General features: G+C 32.9%; 2 protein-coding genes and 1 long non-coding RNA gene across 3 annotated transcripts in view; 2 read left to right on the top strand and 1 right to left on the bottom strand.

Annotated features, from left to right (window-relative positions):
• Spec2 (CDC42 small effector protein Spec2) overlaps positions 1–7,602 on the top strand; it is a 53,662-nt gene extending 46,060 nt beyond the window's left edge. The window contains exons 3-4 of the mRNA XM_090113820.1: positions 7,102–7,196; positions 7,574–7,602. Coding sequence (XP_089969946.1) covers positions 7,102–7,196; positions 7,574–7,582 — 104 coding nt within the window. The 3' untranslated portion in view covers positions 7,583–7,602. The remainder of the gene's footprint in view (positions 1–7,101; positions 7,197–7,573) is intronic.
• Positions 7,603–10,784: 3,182 nt separating this feature from the next.
• On the bottom strand, positions 10,785–16,203 carry LOC149899563 (uncharacterized). Its single transcript, XM_090114029.1, has 12 exons — positions 16,121–16,203; positions 15,597–15,666; positions 15,424–15,512; positions 15,222–15,338; positions 13,648–13,753; positions 12,744–13,565; positions 12,553–12,666; positions 12,301–12,417; positions 11,994–12,104; positions 11,708–11,815; positions 11,285–11,459; positions 10,785–11,102 (listed from the first exon to the last, which is right to left on the bottom strand). Exons 1-12 carry the CDS (start codon positions 16,201–16,203, stop codon positions 11,029–11,031), a joined length of 1,986 nt encoding a protein of 661 aa, XP_089970155.1. The 3' UTR covers positions 10,785–11,028.
• A 604-nt stretch (positions 16,204–16,807) lies between these two features.
• LOC149899564 (uncharacterized) lies at positions 16,808–18,273 on the top strand. The gene is made up of 2 exons (XR_016457892.1): positions 16,808–17,102; positions 17,434–18,273. It is a non-coding gene; the product is annotated as an uncharacterized LOC149899564 (long non-coding RNA).
• Positions 18,274–21,385: the final 3,112 nt, after the last annotated feature.

Here is a 21,385-nt window from a genome sequence, read left to right on the forward strand (position 1 = left end):
TAAGTAGTGATATGCCCCTATAGTTAGTTATATCTTTCTTCGAGTCTTTTTTATGTATGGGCACAATTAAAGCCTTTTTCCATAAGTCTGGAAAAATACCTTCGGTTATGGAACGTTGGAAGAGTATGCGTAAAGGTGTTCTAAGACTAGTTCCACAGTTTTTAATGAAGACAGCCGGTATGCCATCGGCTCCGGCTCCCTTTCTATAGTCCAAATCCCGAAATAGCTTAATAATCTCCTGATCTTTAATTGTGATTGAGCAGAGGCTATCAGCAAGCTCAAAATCGTCTACAGTAGTAATTGGGTCAGAATTATCATCGGATTGAAAAACGGATAAAAAAAATTCACTAAACGCTGAACAAATGTCGTTACCATCAGTAAGGTTGCGTTCACGGAAAATCATACTGCATGGGTAACTAGAGTTATTTCGTTTGTCTTTAATATACGTCCAGAACTCTTTAGGCGTGGTTTTAATAGATTTTTGACAACGTAAAATGTATTTTAAGTACGCTTCGTCCTGAAGTTTTTTTACTCTAGTTCTAAGCAGTGAAAAAGATGCGTAATCGTTTGGATTTTTGTATTTCTTCCAACGAAAGTGAAACTTATATTTTTCTTTTATTAAATTAATTAATGCAGGCGTATACCATTTCGGATATTGACGACGAGATGAAATCCTAACAGACGGTACGTATTTCTCTATTAAAGAATTTAAAACATTATAAAATTTATCGATGGAAATATTAATAGATGCGGAATTTAAAACGTCAGTCCAATTTATTTTACTAATTTCACGATTTATTGCAGTATAATCAGCCTTATAGAATTTTTTTATTTTTGAAAACTGGAAACGTAACGGTTGTATATAAACATCTTTTATTGTAATTACAAATGGTTGATGGTATCGATCAATATTGACTAGGGAATCGGAGGAAATAATATCATTACAATCAATAGATAAATTAGAGAACACGAGATCTAAAATATTACCACAACAGTTAGGTGAAAGGTTGTATTGATTAGCCCCCATTAAGGTTGTTAAATTCATTAGGTCCAGAGAGGCATCTAAAAGATCATTGGTACAGGGATCTGTAATATTAAAAGAGTGATCCTTCAACCAAGTAATAAACGGCAAATTAAAATCGCCCACTATCAAATATTTGTTATTAGGGTAACATTCATACAAGGACAGTAACGCTGCGTTTAAAGATCTTATATTACCAGGCAAATCAGAATTAGGAGGCAAGTACACAGCAACAATGTGAAGGTCACCTTGACTTTTACCAAATTGACAATTAAAAGACTTACCAGGTATAGTTAGCCAGACACTTTCCACGTTACCGCACACAATATTTTGAGTTAAGTAACCACAAAACGCTTTTTTAACGCATATAACAACGCCTCCGCCTTTCATTTTATGTTTCCTATCAAATCTGAAAACGTCATAGCGAGAATCAGAAATCTCTGAGTCAAGAATTCCATCACACAACCAACTTTCCGTTAAGATAATAATATCATAATTGCTTAATACGATATTTTTATGCAGTTCCGGTAATTTAGTTCGCAAGCCGCGAGTGTTTTGGTAATAAATGTTAATAAAATTACGTTTGGAAGTCATTGAGAACAAGTATAAAACAATTTAAATATAAGTAAAGTACAATAGCGAAGTAATCGATTAAATCGAAATAATATCAACTTACAAGTTATATAAAGTATTATCGCGGCAATACATATACCTATCTTAAGTTTTTTTAGTAATATTACACTATTCACATGAATATTATAAAGATAATAATTATAGAATAAAACTATCGGAACATGACAAAAATTGTTAAAAACATTGCGGGCAGTTCTGAAAAAAGTAATGCAGTACAGGGGAGCGGAACCTTTTATAATGAAGTCGTAATAATAATTATTTATATATGAAGTTGACGTAAAATAATTTATTGAGAGCTCACGTATAATGTAAATTAAAAGGTATTTGTATTGTGTAGTGTATAAGTGTGTTAAAAAATTGTAAGTGGTAGATACTGAAGATATAAAAGCGTATGTAATATTATGTAGGGCATGATCAAAACTTAAAATTAATAACATATCTAAAAGAAGTAAATTGCTATTGAAATAAATGGTTAAGGGCAGGTTTCTAAAAAATTCTTCAGGTCTTCATCCGAAGCTATGACCTTCGCCGGCGCTTTCTCATTAGCGCGTAAATAAATGGTGCAATTTCTGATCCAAACGAACTTTATGTTTCTTTCTTTGGCACGTTGCTTGCAGTTGTTAAGTAATAATTTATTAGCGATTGTAAGATGTTCATTAATAAATATCTTCAGGGAGTTACCCGTGAAACCAAGGTCATGTGATGTTATGCCTTTTACTTTGTTAGACTTTTTAAAGTTATTGATCAAAGTATCCTTTGTGGCTTTGTCTTTCAGTTTGACTATTATCTTACGTGGGCTGTCCTTCTTGTCTCTGAATGATTGAACCCTTGTAATGAATTCAACATCTTCCTGGTTGAGGTTACAGCTAATAGCAGAGGCTAGACGAAGGAATACTTTTTGTAAATTTTCATTTGATTCTTCAGGCACACCGATAATTTCCACATTTAAAAATCTATTCTTTTGTTCTGTGCGACCTTGTTCAAGTTCCAGGGCAGATATTTTCGCTAGAAGAGTATTTATAGTGTTACGACTCTTAGCTGCTTCAACTTCGGACCTTTGAAAACGTTCTCCAAATCCCTTCATATCAGACTTTAACTTCTTCATATCTTCGTTAAGTCTGTCAACTATGGATAACTTGCAGTCTATATCTTCCAGTCTTTTGTATAAATCTTCAATCACATTTGCATTTATTTTGCTCGTTAAGTCGTTCAAATCACTCCTTAACTTTTCAACCTTTTCCGGCAGAGTAGAGAGCGGTGATAGCATTTCCTCAATCCTATTCAAAGATGACTGATAGGAATTAGGCTCAGTACTAGGTTTAACGGCGTCACCGGATGAGACAGAGTTTCTACAGTCAGGACAGCACCAAGAATTTTGTCGTTCAGTGCCAAGTCTCCGCCAGCCAATTTCAGATAACGTCGCACAGTGGAAGTGGTAAGTGTTACGGCAGCTCGAACAAAGAGCGCCATCAGATACTTTTTCGTTGCAGCGCTTACAATTATTCATACCGAAGGTTGGGGACACCACACAAATCTTATACGACGTACGTAGATAAGCGTTCACGTATTTCGCGCGGAGTCTCTTAGCATAAATAGCTGCGCTGTCGTAGGGTCGGACTATCGAATTAGAAATCCGAGTTCTAATCCACACGGGCGCGGTGAGCAAAAACTTTAATTTAAAAAAATTTAAACACTTCAAACAACAATCAGGAGAATGTCTAGTCACATACGACACCAGATCTAAACTGCTGATTGATATATTATTTTTAGGTACATATATATGTATAGATAGTATTAACAACGTGTTCTTAATACAAAATACAGATAAATTATGTAAACACAATCTTTGTTATGTCTACCTAAGCCCAACTCATTATTTTTTCACAAAAGGAGGTCAAATTTTGTTTACGTTATTCGCTAATTTATTGCAAAATAATAGAAATAAATTAAATACTCTTTTAAAAAATTAAATACTTTAATATATCAGCATTATATGGGACATAAACATTACTACATAGTATAAAACAAGTCACTACCCGCGTCCGTCCGTCCGCAGATCTTTGAAACTGAGATTTTTTTAATAGATATAGAGTGGTTCTTGTATATTATAATTTGTTAAGTTTTAGACAACGCGGGTGAAACCGCGCATGGAATGCTATAATATAGTATAATATAATTGTCTGTTAAAGTTGTTAATCTGTGCTCATAATTATGAAAACAACGTCGTGACCAAGTTTTTTTTCACTAATGTTGTTTGCAGACATAATTTGCCTTGCGTCGCTATCGACCTTGAGATTAGACATACCTTTCAAACGTATTTTAAATATACCCATAGGTCACAAATCACAATCACTTTATTTTGATGGATGCAATTATAGCAATTTTCCTTATAAATGCTATTTGTTTGTTATCTGTTGTATGCATGGAATAGTGTTGCCGAACTATCGATAGTTTGACTATCGATAGTTGACCTTGAAAATAAGTCAGAATATCGATAGCACTATCGATAGTATCGATATTATCGATACTATCGATAGCGTTAATCATGGAATACTATTGATGAACTGCAATAGTATCGATAAAATCGATAGTATTGATTGCCAATAGTTGCTATACTATCGATACTGTCGATAGTATCGATACTATTGCTACTGAATATTGCAACTACAATCGATACTATCGATAGTACTGATACTATCGATAGTTTTGAGCTATCGCTATAGCTAAGGTCACTATCGATGGGACGATATTATCGATAGTATCGACACTATCGATAGTATCGATAGTTCGTTCGATATTGAGCTTCGATAGTATCGACACTATCGATAGTATCGATAGTTCGTTCGATATTGAGCTTCGATAGTATCGATACTATCGATGGTATTGCTATGTGTCGATAGTATTTACGCTTATAGGACTATCGATACTATCGATAGTATCGACACTATCGATAGTATCGATAGTGCTATCGATACTATTGCTTTTCCCCAACTATCGATAGTTAATCGATAGACTATCGATAGTGGACTATCGAGCGGCAACACTAGCATGGAAGTGAAATACGTGAAAATAATTCTAATGCTAGTAAAACAGTAAGAACATCACCGATTACCCAATGACACTCTATTGTCAATAAAAGATTATTTCACATGAAAAAATTGATATTTTTCTTGTAGATCATCGAGTATTTCCAATGCCATAAACCTACTACCCATTAGAGGATAGATAGGACTATCTTCTAGTCCTCCGAAATATAATTTAACTTCGATTTTATATAGATATATATATAATATTTTACCAAAATACTTGGTTATAAGAAGTGATTACTGTTGTGGTTAATCATCATTTGGTTTTCTAAAAACATTCAAGCGTTCAACGTTCGCATAAGATTATTTTTTTTAAACTTGAACATCTTTAAAAATGCTCTCATCTCAAATATTTACTTATATATTTTAACATATTACTAGATTGATATTTGGGTCGTGCTTTGGTTATCTTTAGGAAGCTCGAGAATGAGAAAAAATTTCCTGTCGTACACTTGCGTAATCATCATGTATTATGGCCACTTGGCATGTCAAAAAAATCGACACAGAGTTATTTGACCTGCATAAAAAACTAAATAGCACACAAATTAAGGATAATAAATAACCTAGAATTTAGAATTGTCATCAGTCGAAATTAAACTTGAGGTCGTTTGTTGAAAAATAACCCTGAATTGCATCACTTATAAAGCAATGATGTACGTAGTTTTTTTATTTAATTTCTTTAAAATACATAGCTATTTCCGTGAGCCATATGGCCAAAAACCTGTATTCTTTAAAATGATTTAATGTTATGTCTTGTTTATTCGTCTATATTTGGTTGTAGTTTATTGAAACATTTTCCCTAAAGGATATTCCGATAATGACATAATTAACGAAGTGCATTCAGATAAAGAAGTTATTTGTATGTTTAATTTATTATTTCATGGCTTAATTAATAATAATGTTTCCATTAGTGTTGTGATATGCATATATAAAACTTATTCCAGACTAGCTTCCGCCCGCGGCTTCGCCCGCGTGGTGATTTGATAAAGGGTAGCCTATGTTCTTTCTTCTCTTATGTTTATGTAAATTGTAAATCTTGTTTTTTCAAACCTTGTTATGTAAATTGGAAGATTTTCTTTATTCATACTTTTATTGTTTATATGTTAATTAAAATACCAGCTCTTGTTAGAATTAACAAAACTTGTTTAGTGAAAAAGTTAAAAAAAAAATGATGCATGGTTTCGTTTAATATTTAATTACCCGCAAATAGTCAGATAAAAGCTAGTTATTAAGATAAATGGCTTTCATTAGAAGGCATTATTGAGAGTCACGTCAGCAGGAGTGGCCCTGGAGTATCGTGATATTATATAAAATTAGTTAAGTGCTTTTGACGCATAGCACGAATGTATGAAGGTGAACTATTATCAGCTTGTTATGGATATTGTTGTCTTTGCTAATATTGTGATTTGTGAAGTCTTATTCGGATGGAAATTGTATATAATGAGGCCTAGTTTGGGAATAAATAAGTATACGAATTGAGAACCTTTTGTCGTTTTCTAACGCTGTGAATTGCGTAATGCAATTTTCGGTATGATCGGTGAAATGTGATTGTAAGAAAATAAGATATCCAAAGTAAGATAATATTATCAAGGAGATATTATAGATAAACATTGATAGCTACTATAATTTACTAGGTATTATAGCATTAAACACTAAATATCGTATTTTGTAGACATTAATTATTAATATTTCTGGCTATTCTATCCTGACTTATATTTTTTTAGGATTCAGTAAATTGGAGCAATATCTAAAAATATGTTATAATATTCTATAGCTGTATTAATAAACTGAGAATTAGATTATACCGATCACACGGTACGCTATCTGTGACCACGACTCGACCTCGCGGTCAATAGCACTGTATATTGTAAGTACACTAAGAAAAGTACACTTGTACATTTTATCATACAGGGAATTAGATAACTTTATATTTGAATGCAATTTTGAATATTGTAATAAATAGCAAGTTTTAGAAAACTATCAAGGATTTATTTACAACGATAAGACATTTTTAAACGAGTTAGAAGGTAGTGATCTTAAAGTACTTGATAACGTTGAAGTTCTGGGGACAATTTAAACTAAAATAAATTTGCTAAATGTTTGTAAATGTAATGTATTTTGTTACAAATGAGCACATTAAACATACCTATCATTTATTTTTATAATGTACTATTTTCTAACCTTCACTTCGCCTTTAGAATAACTTAAAATATTCTTATTTCTTACATATAATAATTGATAGAAATAAAATAAAATATGTTTAAAGTTTAATAGATATACTTCCACGTACATATAACGCATTTTCTACAATGTACATAATAAATGACCTGAATATTAAATGGGTTTATTATATTATTTCAGGCTCAACAGACGTCGACATGCCGTCGTCGCTGCTCCACTCCATACAGAATCAGATGCAAAGCAAGGGAGGCTATGAAATGGCGTATGGTGTTAAGGTACACTCATTCAATTATTTCAATTAAAATATGTTGTTACTTTAGGAGAAACATACGGGAAAATAAAGTATTTTTGCGTGGTGACCGATTTTCATGTGTCGTAGTCTTTATATTTATGTTAATTGGTTGTATTATAGAATAAATCAAAATCTTTTGCTTTAATAAAAATAAAGATAGAACTATATATTGAAAATTAATATTATCATATAACAAGTAAGAGTAAGTTGGTACCAACTCTTAATCCTACCATGGTTGCAAGAAAATCTGATTTATTTATAGGAAATAAGTGTCAATATCTACTAGATAAAATCTCATTTTAATAAAGATTGCTTTTTATTTTACGAAAACAATACTAATCATAATTTATATCTTTCCAGGTTTACTGATGTCAGAACGGTGGAGACGAGGCTCGTCACAACGGAGAATCCACGCGTTCTTACGACTAAGATCTTACAATATTTATTAAATAATTACTTTAAGTTTAGCTCGTAATTGTCTTGTACATACAAAGTCAACACCGGTCGCGGTAAATTATTATGAGTTACCTTATTAAATGACAATATAAGGCACAATGTAGGTGCTCTAGAAATTTTTCTGAATTGTGTATCTGTACATAGTTATACTATGTATTTTTCAATTTTTTTGACATAGATATTGAGATTTTTCTTATTATTACAAATCGTGTCTATTATCAAGCCAATATGTAATATAAGATTTGTATTAGGTGCTCAAAAACCAATTAATATTTGGATTTACTATAAAATCAATAGTGTCGAAAACTTTTTAAATCTTCCACATTTGGTTTTATCCTATGGTGCATTTTTGTTTCCTATTTTTACTGCTATTACTGACAAAAATAGCAGAAAACGTCCAATAATTATATTATCTAGTCTTGGTAAATTTATTGACATTACTTTGACAAATATACACTGGACAAAAATGCGGTGCATTTTCTTAAATTGTAAAATAAGATAATTTTACAAATATTGTATACCTTTTCTAGTAAATATATATCTGTTTTTTTTTTTCTTATATAATCTATTTTCAACCAAGTAAATTTGTTTTTCTATCTATTTATTGTAGTAATAATTTTAGCCTGAATCATGCTTACTCGGCCAGTATAGTATAAATATTGTTTTATATACTTCCTGTTTTTATCTTCAATATTATACAAATTATCCATATTTAAGATTTTACGAATTCTACACAATGAAATTAGAAAATAAGTACATACATGAATGAAATATTGCTTTTCGTTGTACATAGAAATGCATTTAACTGACGTTAATTTATATCCGTGTTAAATCATAAACCCTGATTGTTCAGAAATGTATTTATTCTTCACAATATCGTAGTTAAGGAAATGTGTGTCTTATTGTTATTGATAATATTCTCATAGATTTAAGAACCTTCTAGTTTCACGATTCGTCTTCATGCCCGAATCTATTTGGACATAGGAATGACGGTCGCTGGACTTCAAAATATATACTTCAATTAGCAACTTGGGAAACAAAATGAACTGAGATAAACTTCTAGAATGTACGAAGTCTTGGTGCAATGTCTTTGTATCGAGTGCGTAACGTTTAAAAGTTTATTGTACCATGTTGCTGATATATTTGTTACGAATTCAAAGCTGTTGGGATATTGCAAAAGGATATTTTTGAATAAGAGTTGGGTAATCTATTTCTTATTTTACTGATTATGACACCTTTAATTCTTATGTTTTATTTTAAAACATTTTTTTGTCAATCTAAATTATGCTGATAATGCTGTATAGTTTTTTTCATAAGTCCGTAACGGTTTTGAATTTGTGATGTGTTTTGTACATTTTTAAACTTAGTGGTCCGACTTCCGTATAATCAAGTGTACTATTTTGTCATTTTCTCGATAAAAGGACAAAGTATACAGCTCGATTTTGTATTTATATATTGTAGTGAAATGTCAATTTAAAAAATATACATGAAATGTGCAAGTTTATATTTGTTTTATTCCTCAGAACTTCAGAAGTTTATACCTATCCATATTATGTAGTTACATAGTAATATAATTATAACTATGGAATAAATTATAAACCTCTTCAGGCATAGCAAGTTTAAAATAAGTTTTTGAAACCGCAGAGATGTCCTCTTACTGACCTGATTTTTAATACATACTATAAAAATGTAACTTCTATATTGAAAAATGAAAACAATCATCGAAGAGAGTTTAGAAAATTGTCAATCTAAATGTTGCCACTGGAACTTCCTGGACTGATTCCAATAAAACTAATGTTCTAAGTTCATACACAGAGGTAATAATATAACATGAGATAATTTTAATCTATCAAGATTGATGAATATCAAATTTTGGGCTAGAAGAAAATTAAAAAAATTGAACAGATTTAGTTACAAAATAACTCGTTCATTCATTGGATTAATTTGGAAATGAAATATGTAAGTAAATCAAAAACAGCGCCATCTAGTTCCAACAAAGGAAAACTTATACAGTGGACTGATAAAAAAAAGTATTATTAATACAAGTTTTATAACAAATACACCTACGATTTCGTGACGAAGCTCTATTTAAAATGTTATTGTCCAATTTAATGCATGATAAGTTACATACTCTGCCTAAATATCAAATATAAAAATTGCCAAGAAATTGAAAACGTATCTAGAACATTAAATGAGGTGTTTTTAGAGACATTTTTTTAATACACCAGTAGTTTTTTTAATACTAAAATCGACTATACAGTACAAAAATTTTCTGGTAGTAGAAACGAACCCACACCCCTGTGGTACGATAATCAGATTGACTACTTTAATCCATATTCATCAAGACTGTAGGTATCATGGTACAGAATATCTTAGAACTACTATACGGTATACCTAACCTATTTACTGGTTGAAAATTGTATTTAGGTAATTCATATCAACTAGGTAAGGTCAACTATAATAGTTTATGAATCAATGCAGTAGCCTTGCAGTGGCCATATGAACGAGGCTTTAATTTTTCTCTTTGAACTAGCTTGCCAAAATAAACGATAAAAAAATAATACACATATCTCCATATAACATAGAGCACAAAAAATAATAATTAGGCTGGGTTGCACGGTGTACTTTAGCAATAATAAAAATGTTAAAGTAACGGTTAGGGAAATATGTGGTGAGTTATTTGAAATTTTTATAGATGACACAATTTTAACACTAACTATAACCGCTTGTGTTACATCGATTAAAGCTATTGTTAACGTTAAAGCTAGCGTCAAATACAATAGGAGATGTTATTTGAATTGTGTCTCTTTGATAATTTTTACTAAGCTTAAAAAATACGTAATTATTAACTTGCATTTCGCAGTCACTGTTAAAGTCACCGTTACTGTTATTGTTAAATTTGATATTAAACTTAATTAAAACAAAAGTATCAACCAAGCCTTGATTTATTATAGATTTAAATTTATATAAACTTATTTTAAGAATATAATATTTCTCTATGAAGAATATGTAGGTAACGAAAGTTTTTTTGTGAGTAATAGAGGTTTTTGAATAATTTAAAATGTTTTCAAGGAATGAAGGAAATAAAACAACAAAATACGGATAAATTATTTATTTCATTAAAAGCACTCAAAAATATTTTCTACAGTACAATAAAAAATACACATCACATCTTTCCTCATAATTACAATAATACTAACAATTTACAATAAAAAAAGTATAAACTATGGTAAATATACGGAATAACAATTTAATTTTCTTAATACTCAAACACATGATACATTTCTCTTGTAAGTGACTAATATTTATTATCAGATATTTTCAATTAATCAGAGCATTAAAGTGGGGTAAAAAATGGATCATCTCTTGCGATGTCGGTGCTCAGAGCGCGCACCGCTCGGCTTCGACGATTTCTCCTTGTAACGTGAAGAATCTGGAATAGAGAAATGAAGATTAAAGATTATCAAGATATATTATGAGATTATTTTGGGTAAATTTGTCAGTAGCATTTTTGATTGGTCGATGAAAGTTTTAGTACAAACAATCTGTTAACTTTTAGACAAAGCGGGTAAAGCCACGGGCGGAAAGCTATAACTAGTATATTATAACGCTAACCTCTCTCCCGCTCGCGTTCCTTGCGCGGTCTACGTTCCCTGGAGCCAGCTGAGTCCGGTGACGAGCGGCGTCGCGGTGGTCGTGCCCACTCGCCGCTCCACCACCACGCGGGGGGGGCTGAGGCCCGGGCACGGAGGGGTGACCCACCGGGGGGGTAAGGTGGTGCGGGGGGCACCTGGGGATGAACGATTTAGGTTTTCAGGTCGTCATGCTGAACAATTATATATTTAAGACTTTTTTATTATTATTTTTCGCCTAAAAGTAACAAACAAAGTTAAAAACATTGAAAAAGTATCGCACACCCTAACTTCAGAATATGCCTGCTCAACCGAAAGCGACGTTTTCGTGGTAAATCAGGACGATTATGATATTTTTTTAGGTCATAAAGACAAATAACAAAACTTATTGCAAAATAAAGCTCACAGGCGGATACCCGGCGGGCGGCAAGCGGTAGGGCGCCGCGGGCGGGCCCTCGCCCTCCGCGCACACCAGCGGCGGCGCTGAACGAGTCGGACTCTCGGATGTTGCCAACTTGAAAATTATTACTTATGATAAAGATTTTCAGAAGTTGATGGGGCATAATTAATTAGACCAAATAATTGAGCACAATAAAAGAGAAAATAACAGTTCAAAACAAACAAGGATTTTTTTTAAAGATGCGTAAGTACTTTACAATTTATAGTAACCCATCACATGCTGTCTCTAATACCTTCTGTTTCAAGCTGTTAAAGTCGTTGCTCATGTCGCGGTACCGCTGCAGACACTCCTGCCACATGCTCGCCATCTCGGCCATCTCGGATCGTTGCTTGGTTATCTCCTCCTAATGACAACATTTTTAAAATGCCCATATTTGTGTGTACACTTTTCCTTGATAACACAATTTAGGTAGCTGAGAAATACACAAAGTTTGATTGCAAAGTCGATCCATGAATATGATTATTGCACGGCAGGTACATTTTTTACAAATGTGTGAGAATATTGATATTGTGAATATGGTGATATTTTGCACAATTAACCATGAGTCTCGCGTCAGTATCGCCGACGTCTCTGGCGACGGTCTCATACCGCCGCATGCACTCGCGCCACAAGCGAAGCTGCGCCGCGGCTGATTCGCGCATATTTTCTGCGGACTCCTGTATGAAAACAGTATAAAAACCTGATAAAGACACTAACAATGTTATTATAACAATGCGATAACAATTTATTTAAGAACGCATATTCGGTCGGTGTTTATTTATAGATACTTTGGTAACATTATTCCGACTTACGTGAACATCTTTATCCCGACAAGGGGTCTGTGAAACTCCCTTAAAACACCTCATCAGTTCCTTCCACAGTTTCATCATTTTGTCCATTGCTTCTCGTTGCTCGGATATTTCTTGCTAAAAGTTAAATATTTTTATTTTACACTCATACATGTGTTCTGTGTATTTTAACAGGAAAGTGATAAAATACTAACTTTAACAACTCTCAAATAATTGCTTCTTCCACTTATAGTACTGGTTTCTCCATCTGCCACGCTTAACCCAGAATCTCTTTCTCTCTCAGAATATCTCTCGCGATCCTTATAGTCTTCTTCTCTTGACGCTATGGAACTTCTATCAAATCCTTCGACATTACGTCGCAATCGTCGATCTTTACCAGATACTTGGGCAAAGCTACGCTCTCTAGCTTCCTTTTCATCATAATATCTATCTCTATGTATTCTATCGTCTAATCGTCTGTTCCTGTAGCTTCTATCTTCATAATCCTTTTCTTTTATACCATCGCTTCTAGTTGTTCGTCTATATTTTTCATCGTCGTGCACATCTTTACGGATTTCGAAACTTCTACTGGCCTTTTGTTCGCAGTATCTTCTTCTATCGTCATAATACCTAGATCTTAGATCTCTGTCATCGTAGTCTTTATAATCCCTCCGAACTGGAGCACGAGACTTGTAAAACTCATCAAGAGTACTTCTGGCAGGAATGCATTCCGGGCCATAATCACGGTATTTGTCATCTTCATAAGGTTTTATTCTTTCAACTTCCATTTTGCTCGAGTATCTTGGCATTTCTTTATCGTAAACTGGACAGCACGCGCATTTATCTCTTCTGCTTGTGGCAATGTTGTCTCGACTTCGAATCCTAGTTCGAAAGTTGTCATAACTTCTAGTACATGAGGGGGACACGTCCCTGGACTGTTCTCGACTGGGTAAGCGAACCGGGTGATTGTCTGCATTGTAGGAATCCCGTCTAGAAACTACTTCACACTGCAGCGATTTGTGGCTCTGAGTACGAGGCTGAAAATAACATGGTGTTTTGATATTTCCAACTTTATATCTATGATAATAATAATTAATAACGTGTAAATATTTTTATTACCATTTGTTTTTCACGAGATTTTTTTTCTGCAATTTGTTCGCATAACTTTGCAAACGTTTCGAGGACAGTGTGATCAACTGGAGGAGGGCGTGGTTCATCTTTCACCCTTAAAAATGTATAAATTGAATTTATAATAATAACTTATCTTTGTTATACATAGTTTATTAGCTACATAACTTTTGAAACAGGTAAATTTTGTTTAAAATATAAGACATATAGTGTACACAACAAATATAGACCGGACTCTCAGTGGAGTTTCGTTTGCAAAAATCGCGGACCTAAATCTGACTTCTGATATATATTGTATAGATCCCAGACATCCTATAAACAGATGTTGCCAACCAGTTTTGTGGTCCCCCTGCCCGCACCCCGGTAATTAAATATGGCATACAAAGAAAAAAATAAAAATTTCCAAAACATGCCGTGTGGAGTATCAAATGAAAGAGCTTATTGAGTAGATCACGAATATATAGCATACTATATACATTTCTTACACTTTCTCTAAGATTTTTTAGAAAATTTACGAAAATGGTCCATTTTTGAGTTAACTTTAAACCACTATAGATTGAAAACTCATGAATATATTTTTTAAATTATTATTTTAAATAATTAACAATAGTCCATTGTTTACGATTCAATATTTCGTACAGTGAAATAGTTGCATGGGGGAGTGGGGGGAGCATTCAAAGATGGCGAGTATATTTTCAAGTTCATATAGTATATAGTTATTTTCATCAAATCCACCACATAGCTCACTTATATTATATTACGAACTATTGAATCATAAACAATGGACTGTTGTTAATTATTTAAAATAATAATTTAAAAAATATATTCATGAGTTTTCAATCTATAGTGGTTTAAAGTTAACTCAAAAATGGACCATTTTCGTAAATTTTCTAAAAAATCTTAAGAGAAAATGTAAGAAATGTATATAGTATGCTATATATTCGTGATCTACTCAATAAGCTCTTTCATTTGATACCCCACACGGCATGTTTTGGAAATTTTTATTTTTTTCTTTGTATGCCCAGTGCCGTCTTTAGGATCGACGAGGCTATGGGCCAAGGTACTGGCTGGGGCCTATGTAAGGGATGGAAAATCCTTAAATTTTAACTTTATCATTTTTCAGTTTACAATAACGCAATAGGCTAAATCGTAACCCCGTCTCTTTACACCCCACATATGAGAGTTCAATAAATATTATAATTTCTATTTTACCAAGTGTGTGATTTGATATTTTTCTTATTATGTTATAAAATTTGTTGTTGTATATCGAAAATTTTCAGAATTGTGGGGCCCCTGCCTACCTCGGGGCCTCGGGCCAGGGCCCTGCGGGCCCTGCCTTAAAGACGGCACTGTGTATGCCATATTTAATTACCGGGGTGCGGGCAGGGGGACCACAAAACTGGTTGGCAACATCTGTCTATAGGATGTCTGGGATCTATATAATATATATCAGAAGTCAGATTTAGGTCCGCGATTTTTGCAAACGAACATCTCCTTGGAGCCTGCTCTAATAGGGCGGAATAAATCTTTTAGAAACTTAAAATTTGAAAATCAATTTTAGCTACTTCTCTTTCCCTCTATAAGGATCCTCGCGGTAACGATGGTGATGCCGGTGATCTCTTATGATCGAGGCATCTCGGTCGCGACTCTCTCGCCTCTCATATTTCTTAGCGTGTCTGTGTCTTTAGCAGAAATAACCATCATTATTTTTGTCAACTCAAAATATATCAAGTCATCTAGTTAATATGTGGAAAAACTAAAACTCACTTCTTTTTATCTCTTTTGATAGCTTCTTCAAGAAAGGCGTAAATAAAGGAATCTTGATCTTTGGGTATCGAATCAATAACATCACCATCCTATACAGATAAGGATATAGGAATAATGAAATAGATTTCATAGAATAAGGCGTAAAAAGTGTGTAAGTATTGACTTTATGTTACCTGTGTTGGTGATAGGGATCGAGGAGTGGAGACAAGTCCCGCTTTGAGGGCGAGGGAAATGCCTTCTCTCCTAAAAATGAGTTAGACAATTTATTAAGTATCTGTGACGTGAAATAAATCTCAGTATAAAACCATACTAATATTTTCTATATTGTACACTGTTTCAAACAGTAATTCCTACATCATAACTCTTCCGGAAATGTACTTGCTAATAAAAAAAGGTATCTAAAATAGAGTTAGTAGTCTAGCTCGCTAGCCTCAAAAAGTAACTACATAGGCTTTTTGCCGCAACAAACCATCTCATTGCCATGCAATGGGAAGATTAAATAATATGATGCGCATTTGAATCACTCCTAAATTTCAATAGATGGCGCTGTATTAAATATGTGAATTGTATGACAAATGACAATAATAATAATTATTAAAGTTAGATAATTTTCTTTCTGCATTAAGCTAGTATAATAATATAATACAAGTTGCATAATACCATATAATACCTACAGTTAAACAATACTGTTACTTACGCTGCTCGTCGATGGCGGCGCGGCGAGCGCGCCCGCCGGTCGTCAGGGGACGCGGACACGGAGGGACTGCTGTCGCATTTCATACAAGTTTGTTTCAGTTTTTCTAAATATCTTATTCTAATAGTTATAGGTAATTCATACGTAATAATTAGCAGGACGGATTTTGATGAAATTACCATTTTTTTGTACTTAGCTATTAATAATTAGCTGTTTCTTGTCTATAAATCTTTACGGTTGTGTAAGAAGTCTTAAACCTAATTACCTATATTTTTCTCCTATCATATTATGCTCTCAAATTGTGCTTTTTATGTGCTATCTCTTATGCTTACCTACCTATTACCAGTTTGATAAATTAAATGTGTTTTCTACTTTTATTATGTAAGTAACAATAAGGACCTTTTAGCAGGTTTGACATCTTGAGGAATATTTTTCTCTGTACCCTGAACATCTTGAAGACTGGCTTTCGCGGAAGATACGCGTCGACCATTGCCCTAGAGTTTAAAATTATGAAATAATAATTTTCTAGTTACAAAAAATAATGTGTTGTATATTTATGTATGTTAGCCAAATACTATTATAGAATTAGAATTAGATATGCAGAATAATGTAGAATTACTGAGATACCGATTTAAATGAAATAAGTTTCATAATTCATTTTAATTTTATACAAAACTGGCATACATTAACCTCGTAACGCCCAGATACCTATTAAAAGGCATGCAGCTCGATAGTGGTACCGGCCCAAGCTGTTATCCAACTTTATGACATAAACGCCCACGGTACCTTTTTAAAGGTATCTGACAGTATCTGATTTGAAAACGCCGTAACATTTTAAATTACGCGCCAAATCTAATTACTGTTTTTTATCCGGCTACTGGAAAGTATGTTTTTGTCTATGGTTAAGCAATAGTGCCAATAGAAAAATAAAATATATGTAATTTCCGGCGAAAAGTCTGGCCATCTTGACTGACTAGAGGACGTGGTAAGTTCAATCCATGATTATTGATGCAATCTTAGGTTTTTAACTGAGAGTATCTTACTCTGCTTGTTGACAAATAAGTAAATATTATAATTACATTTAGATTTACGCGAAAATAAAGAATATGCGTGTAAAATAACCTCGTAAAATCTGGATACCTTTTAGAAGGTATAAGAGTATTAACATATTATTGGATTTTAAAAGGTATAAGGGAATAAACCACTAATCAATTTGATTTGCCTTTGAAACTTATGATTTAGACCGTTTTCTCCTTCATAATATAAAGTAAATTATTTAGTCTGTTACAGAATATTTTAGTACCTATCCTTTTCAGGTAACCCAATGAGAGATGAGCAAATCGAAGAAGCTTTAGAAGTATTAAATCAGTCAGATATAGAAGAGTATGAACTATTTGGAGATGAGGATTACAACATATAAACCAAAACCAAGAAAGCTCTTCCAGTTCTGAAGAATCTGAAAATAATATTTTTTTATTAAAAACCAACTCTTATTTGCGAAATTATTTAAAATTTCTATAGAAATATATCAATTTACCTACTATCATTCTGATTTTAAAAGGTATATGGGTTGCTATTATATAGTGTTTTTGGGTCCAATTTAGAAACTTGCTAATTTTTGCTTCTGTCATCTGTTGGAAGTGGATTTCTTCTGATAGAAATCCTAAAACACGTGATAAACTAGCCTTTAAAAATAATAAGTACAGAAAATAATGATCATATTGTTCAAAAATTTATATTTTTTTCTCAGATTGTTAGTGTGAGATATCTTTTTGGTCATTAAAATTTTGGAAGACATGTATTTATCCAAATATTTATGTTCATTGTTTTTTGTAATATAAAATAAACCCTATATTGTCTACCGCTAATCAATAATTTAAAAAATACGAATTTTGCGAAATCGGGTTTTGTAATACATTAAAGCCCATATGCCTAAATAAAGAATAACGAATTTGGGGTTATTTAGTGTCTCAAAACCTTCCACTGACATACATTTACATGCAGAAAAAATCCCACGCTCATACGGAAATAATAAGGCACTTTTTTTAGATTTCATCACCTCCGGGTCCGCACCATGTGAACCTTTTAAAAGGTACTTGGGCTGCAAGCCAATGTTTGGTAAAAATAGCCTGGGCGTTACGAGGTTAAAAATTCAATATGCTAACACAGGCATCATTTGCTTATTATTAATAATCCTATCAGTAAGAAAATGAATAATGTTACTTTTCCTACATTTCTGAATAGCATCTCTGTCCATTTAGTTTATATTGCTTTATTATGCTTTATTATACTTACGCCAGACTCGTCGGTAACTACAGAATTGCTATCGTCGATGCCATCCCGCTTTTTCTTCGTCCGCTTGCGTTTGGACGCGTCAAATACTTTAAATAATTTTTTACTATCGCTCGACTGACACTCCATCTTATTTCATCGAACGGGTCCACGGACATTTGGATTATTAAACTTTTATCATAATTATCAATAGTAAACACTAATAGAGAAATATTTAATTGGAATTTAACAAAATTGTTACCCAAATACTGATGGAAATAAAATGACAGGGGCAATTGAAAAAAAGAACTGTCATCACAGACAAGAGGCAGGTCAAAAGATCAAACCTGCCAGAATCTTATATAATAAGGCTCTTTACACTCTGTCATGCAATCAGACAATTTCTTAAGCCGAGTCCGCAGCGACAATTTTCTAACAAAACATGTTATCGAAACATGTTACCAAAACATGTTTGCAAAACCGCTCGTCCGCTGCGCCTATTTTTGTTATTGTTTTTATTTCATTTCAAAAATGAGTTCCGACGAAGAAGACGTGGAAGTTGTTTTAGCAATAGTTGATTTAGTTCTCCAAAGAAATAATAAAAATAGGTTCCGGGTCCGACCCTACCTGCAACCTCGTTCCTTCAATATTTATCAAGAACTAAAAATTGATGATAGGTTCGGTATAAAAATTTTTTTAGATGTTCAGAAAGCGATTTTCAAGAGCTATTGACTATGATTTTACCAGATATAGAGAAGAAAACAACATGGAGGAACGATGTGATTCCTCCTGACATGAGATTAGGTGCGACTTTACGCTTTTTAGCGACGGGAGACAGCTACACCAGCATAATGTATCACTTAAGAATCTCTAAACAACAACTATCAAAACTGATTCCAGAAGTCTGTTTAGCTCTCTACAATAGACTGAAAAATGTGCATCTAAAAGTAAGTATTTTTTTTCGAAGGTATACAATACAATATTATGTTAAGTGGCGCCGCCATCAGTACAAATACAATAACGGACGGACCATAGATAAATTAGGACGGACGTCTTCTTCTCGTGAGTGTGAACATAAAATGCGTTCCTTCCCCTCCCCGCAGGCGAACGCGGGGGATGTTATCCATTCGTCTCGGCAAACATGTTATTGTGATTTTGCTAACAAAACTGTTAGGCCACGCCCCTATTCGGTTAGCAAAACATGTTATCGTGTTAGCTAACACGATAACACGTTGCAGGGGACCCGGCTTTACTATAATCAGAACAAAAACATTAACTAGTTGTTTTGGTAACATAAAAAATAATTACATAAAAGAAGAGTTGTAGACAGTACAGGCAGTCTTTCCTTATTCATGCTATGTGAATTCTGATTTATATTACTTTACTTTTTAGTATAAAAATTAATACACAAATTCAAAGTTGTATGTCTTATGTAGTTATAAGATCAACTGATAATATGCAATTAAGGCTGCAGTCTAGCAAAATTGCGTTTTCAACAAGTTATTTGACAATTTTTTCCCGGCTAATGAAATGATAAACTGAATTTTTTTTTCTTGTTTATCAATAAGTGTTATATACGCAATGCGCGTGAATTTTTTCACATTTATAAAGTTACTTTATGTTACCTTAATCAGGCCTTCAAGATAAGTCTCTTTCCCCCAAAGACATTTCGAGCTAAGTTTGTGCACTCACTACGTTGCAACCGATTACAATTTACACAATCTGATCAGCGCATTATTATCCTTATATAGTCGTTATTAAAAACTGCTGAATACAATTGCCGAAAAACTTACGATTTTCTTAATTAGAACGTTATAAATTCGTTAAATTTCCCATTTTTTGCCTTACAAAATCTATTGATAAATACTGCTAAAAGTTATTTTTTCCATTAATTTATTCGAGTTGGTTGAAGACCAATGAGTATTAATCCTTTAAAAAAAAATTTTTTTTAATTTTGATAATTCTTTAAATATTAAAAAAATATTTAAAATAATTAGGAAAAATCCTAGCGAATTTCTTTAGTCGCGCTCCTTGGGCCGGAGCGTTCTGACGTGTGCTCTACGCTCGATTTTCCTTCATACCGAAGTGAAAGTTGCTCTACTTCATTAAATTTAATATTTTTGTTAATTGATTATTTTTATCTTAGTTTTGTGCAAATATTCGTATTTTTAAACATTTGATTTCGATATGGAAAATAAACGAAGAAAATACGCGTGTAACTACTAGAAAAAAAATTATCTTCGAACATAAAGTTAATGAAACCAAATAGATTGCAAAGGTGATTGGCAACAATTTCTTTATTTTACGGGGTGTCAGTAAAGGGATATATATTTCTTTAAAACTAAAGTGTAAGCTCATAAATTTTCTTATACATAATATAATTTTTTTGAAGTTCCAAAAATGTTTATTTTTCGTTTGAGAAATACGAAATATAATATAAACTTGTATTGAGAACTTGAACTTCCCAAGTTCATCCGGGGAAATCCCCATACGGGGAAAATGATTTGTTTACTCCAAAATTGATCCTAGGTGTTTTAATTTTTTCTTCTAGTCATTTTCAACGTAGCGGCATTTTGTTTGATTATTAATTTTGTAACTTAAATACAGGATGTTGGTTTTATATTCTGATCTTACAGACGCGCTGACAAATTTAGTCCGCCATTTCTAGTTTAGTCTACCAACTCTAAGTACCAATATTAAAACGAATGGATTATCATCACATCATCAAAACTCAGATGTAATGGAAGATCACAATAACATAGAAAATTCAGTGGGTGTTGAGAACTAAACAAACAGAAGTAACAGAGACGCGAAGAATAAAAAAAGAGGACGAAAACGATAATTCGTTGATGCTTTCCCTTTTCCACGTATTGTTAGGGTACATCACCAATCTGCAAAAAACAAAACTGATAATTCCCAATTGATGATTAAAAATGAAAAACAAATAATCGACAACAGTGGTGAAAATTTGCTGATCACAATGAACACACACATCCT

This window comes from Colias eurytheme, chromosome 20 (assembly GCF_061535395.1).
Source record: "Colias eurytheme isolate Ceu_HAF_F1 chromosome 20, ilColEury1 Martin Lab GWU primary, whole genome shotgun sequence".
In the NCBI taxonomy this organism is placed as follows: Eukaryota; Metazoa; Arthropoda; class Insecta; order Lepidoptera; family Pieridae; genus Colias; species Colias eurytheme.

Excerpts from the sequence above, each read along its gene's own strand:
- LOC149899563 (XM_090114029.1), bottom strand. The coding sequence starts at position 16,203 with ATGAAATGCGACAGCAGTCCCTCCGTGTCCGCGTCCCCTGACGACCGG. Across the intron at positions 12,105-12,300 it reads ATACTGACGCGAGACTCATG|GAGGAGATAACCAAGCAACG; the intron begins GTTAATTGTGCA and ends TGTTGTCATTAG. Across the intron at positions 11,460-11,707 it reads CGCCCGCCGGGTATCCGCCT|GTGCCCCCCGCACCACCTTA; the intron begins GTGAGCTTTATT and ends GTTCATCCCCAG.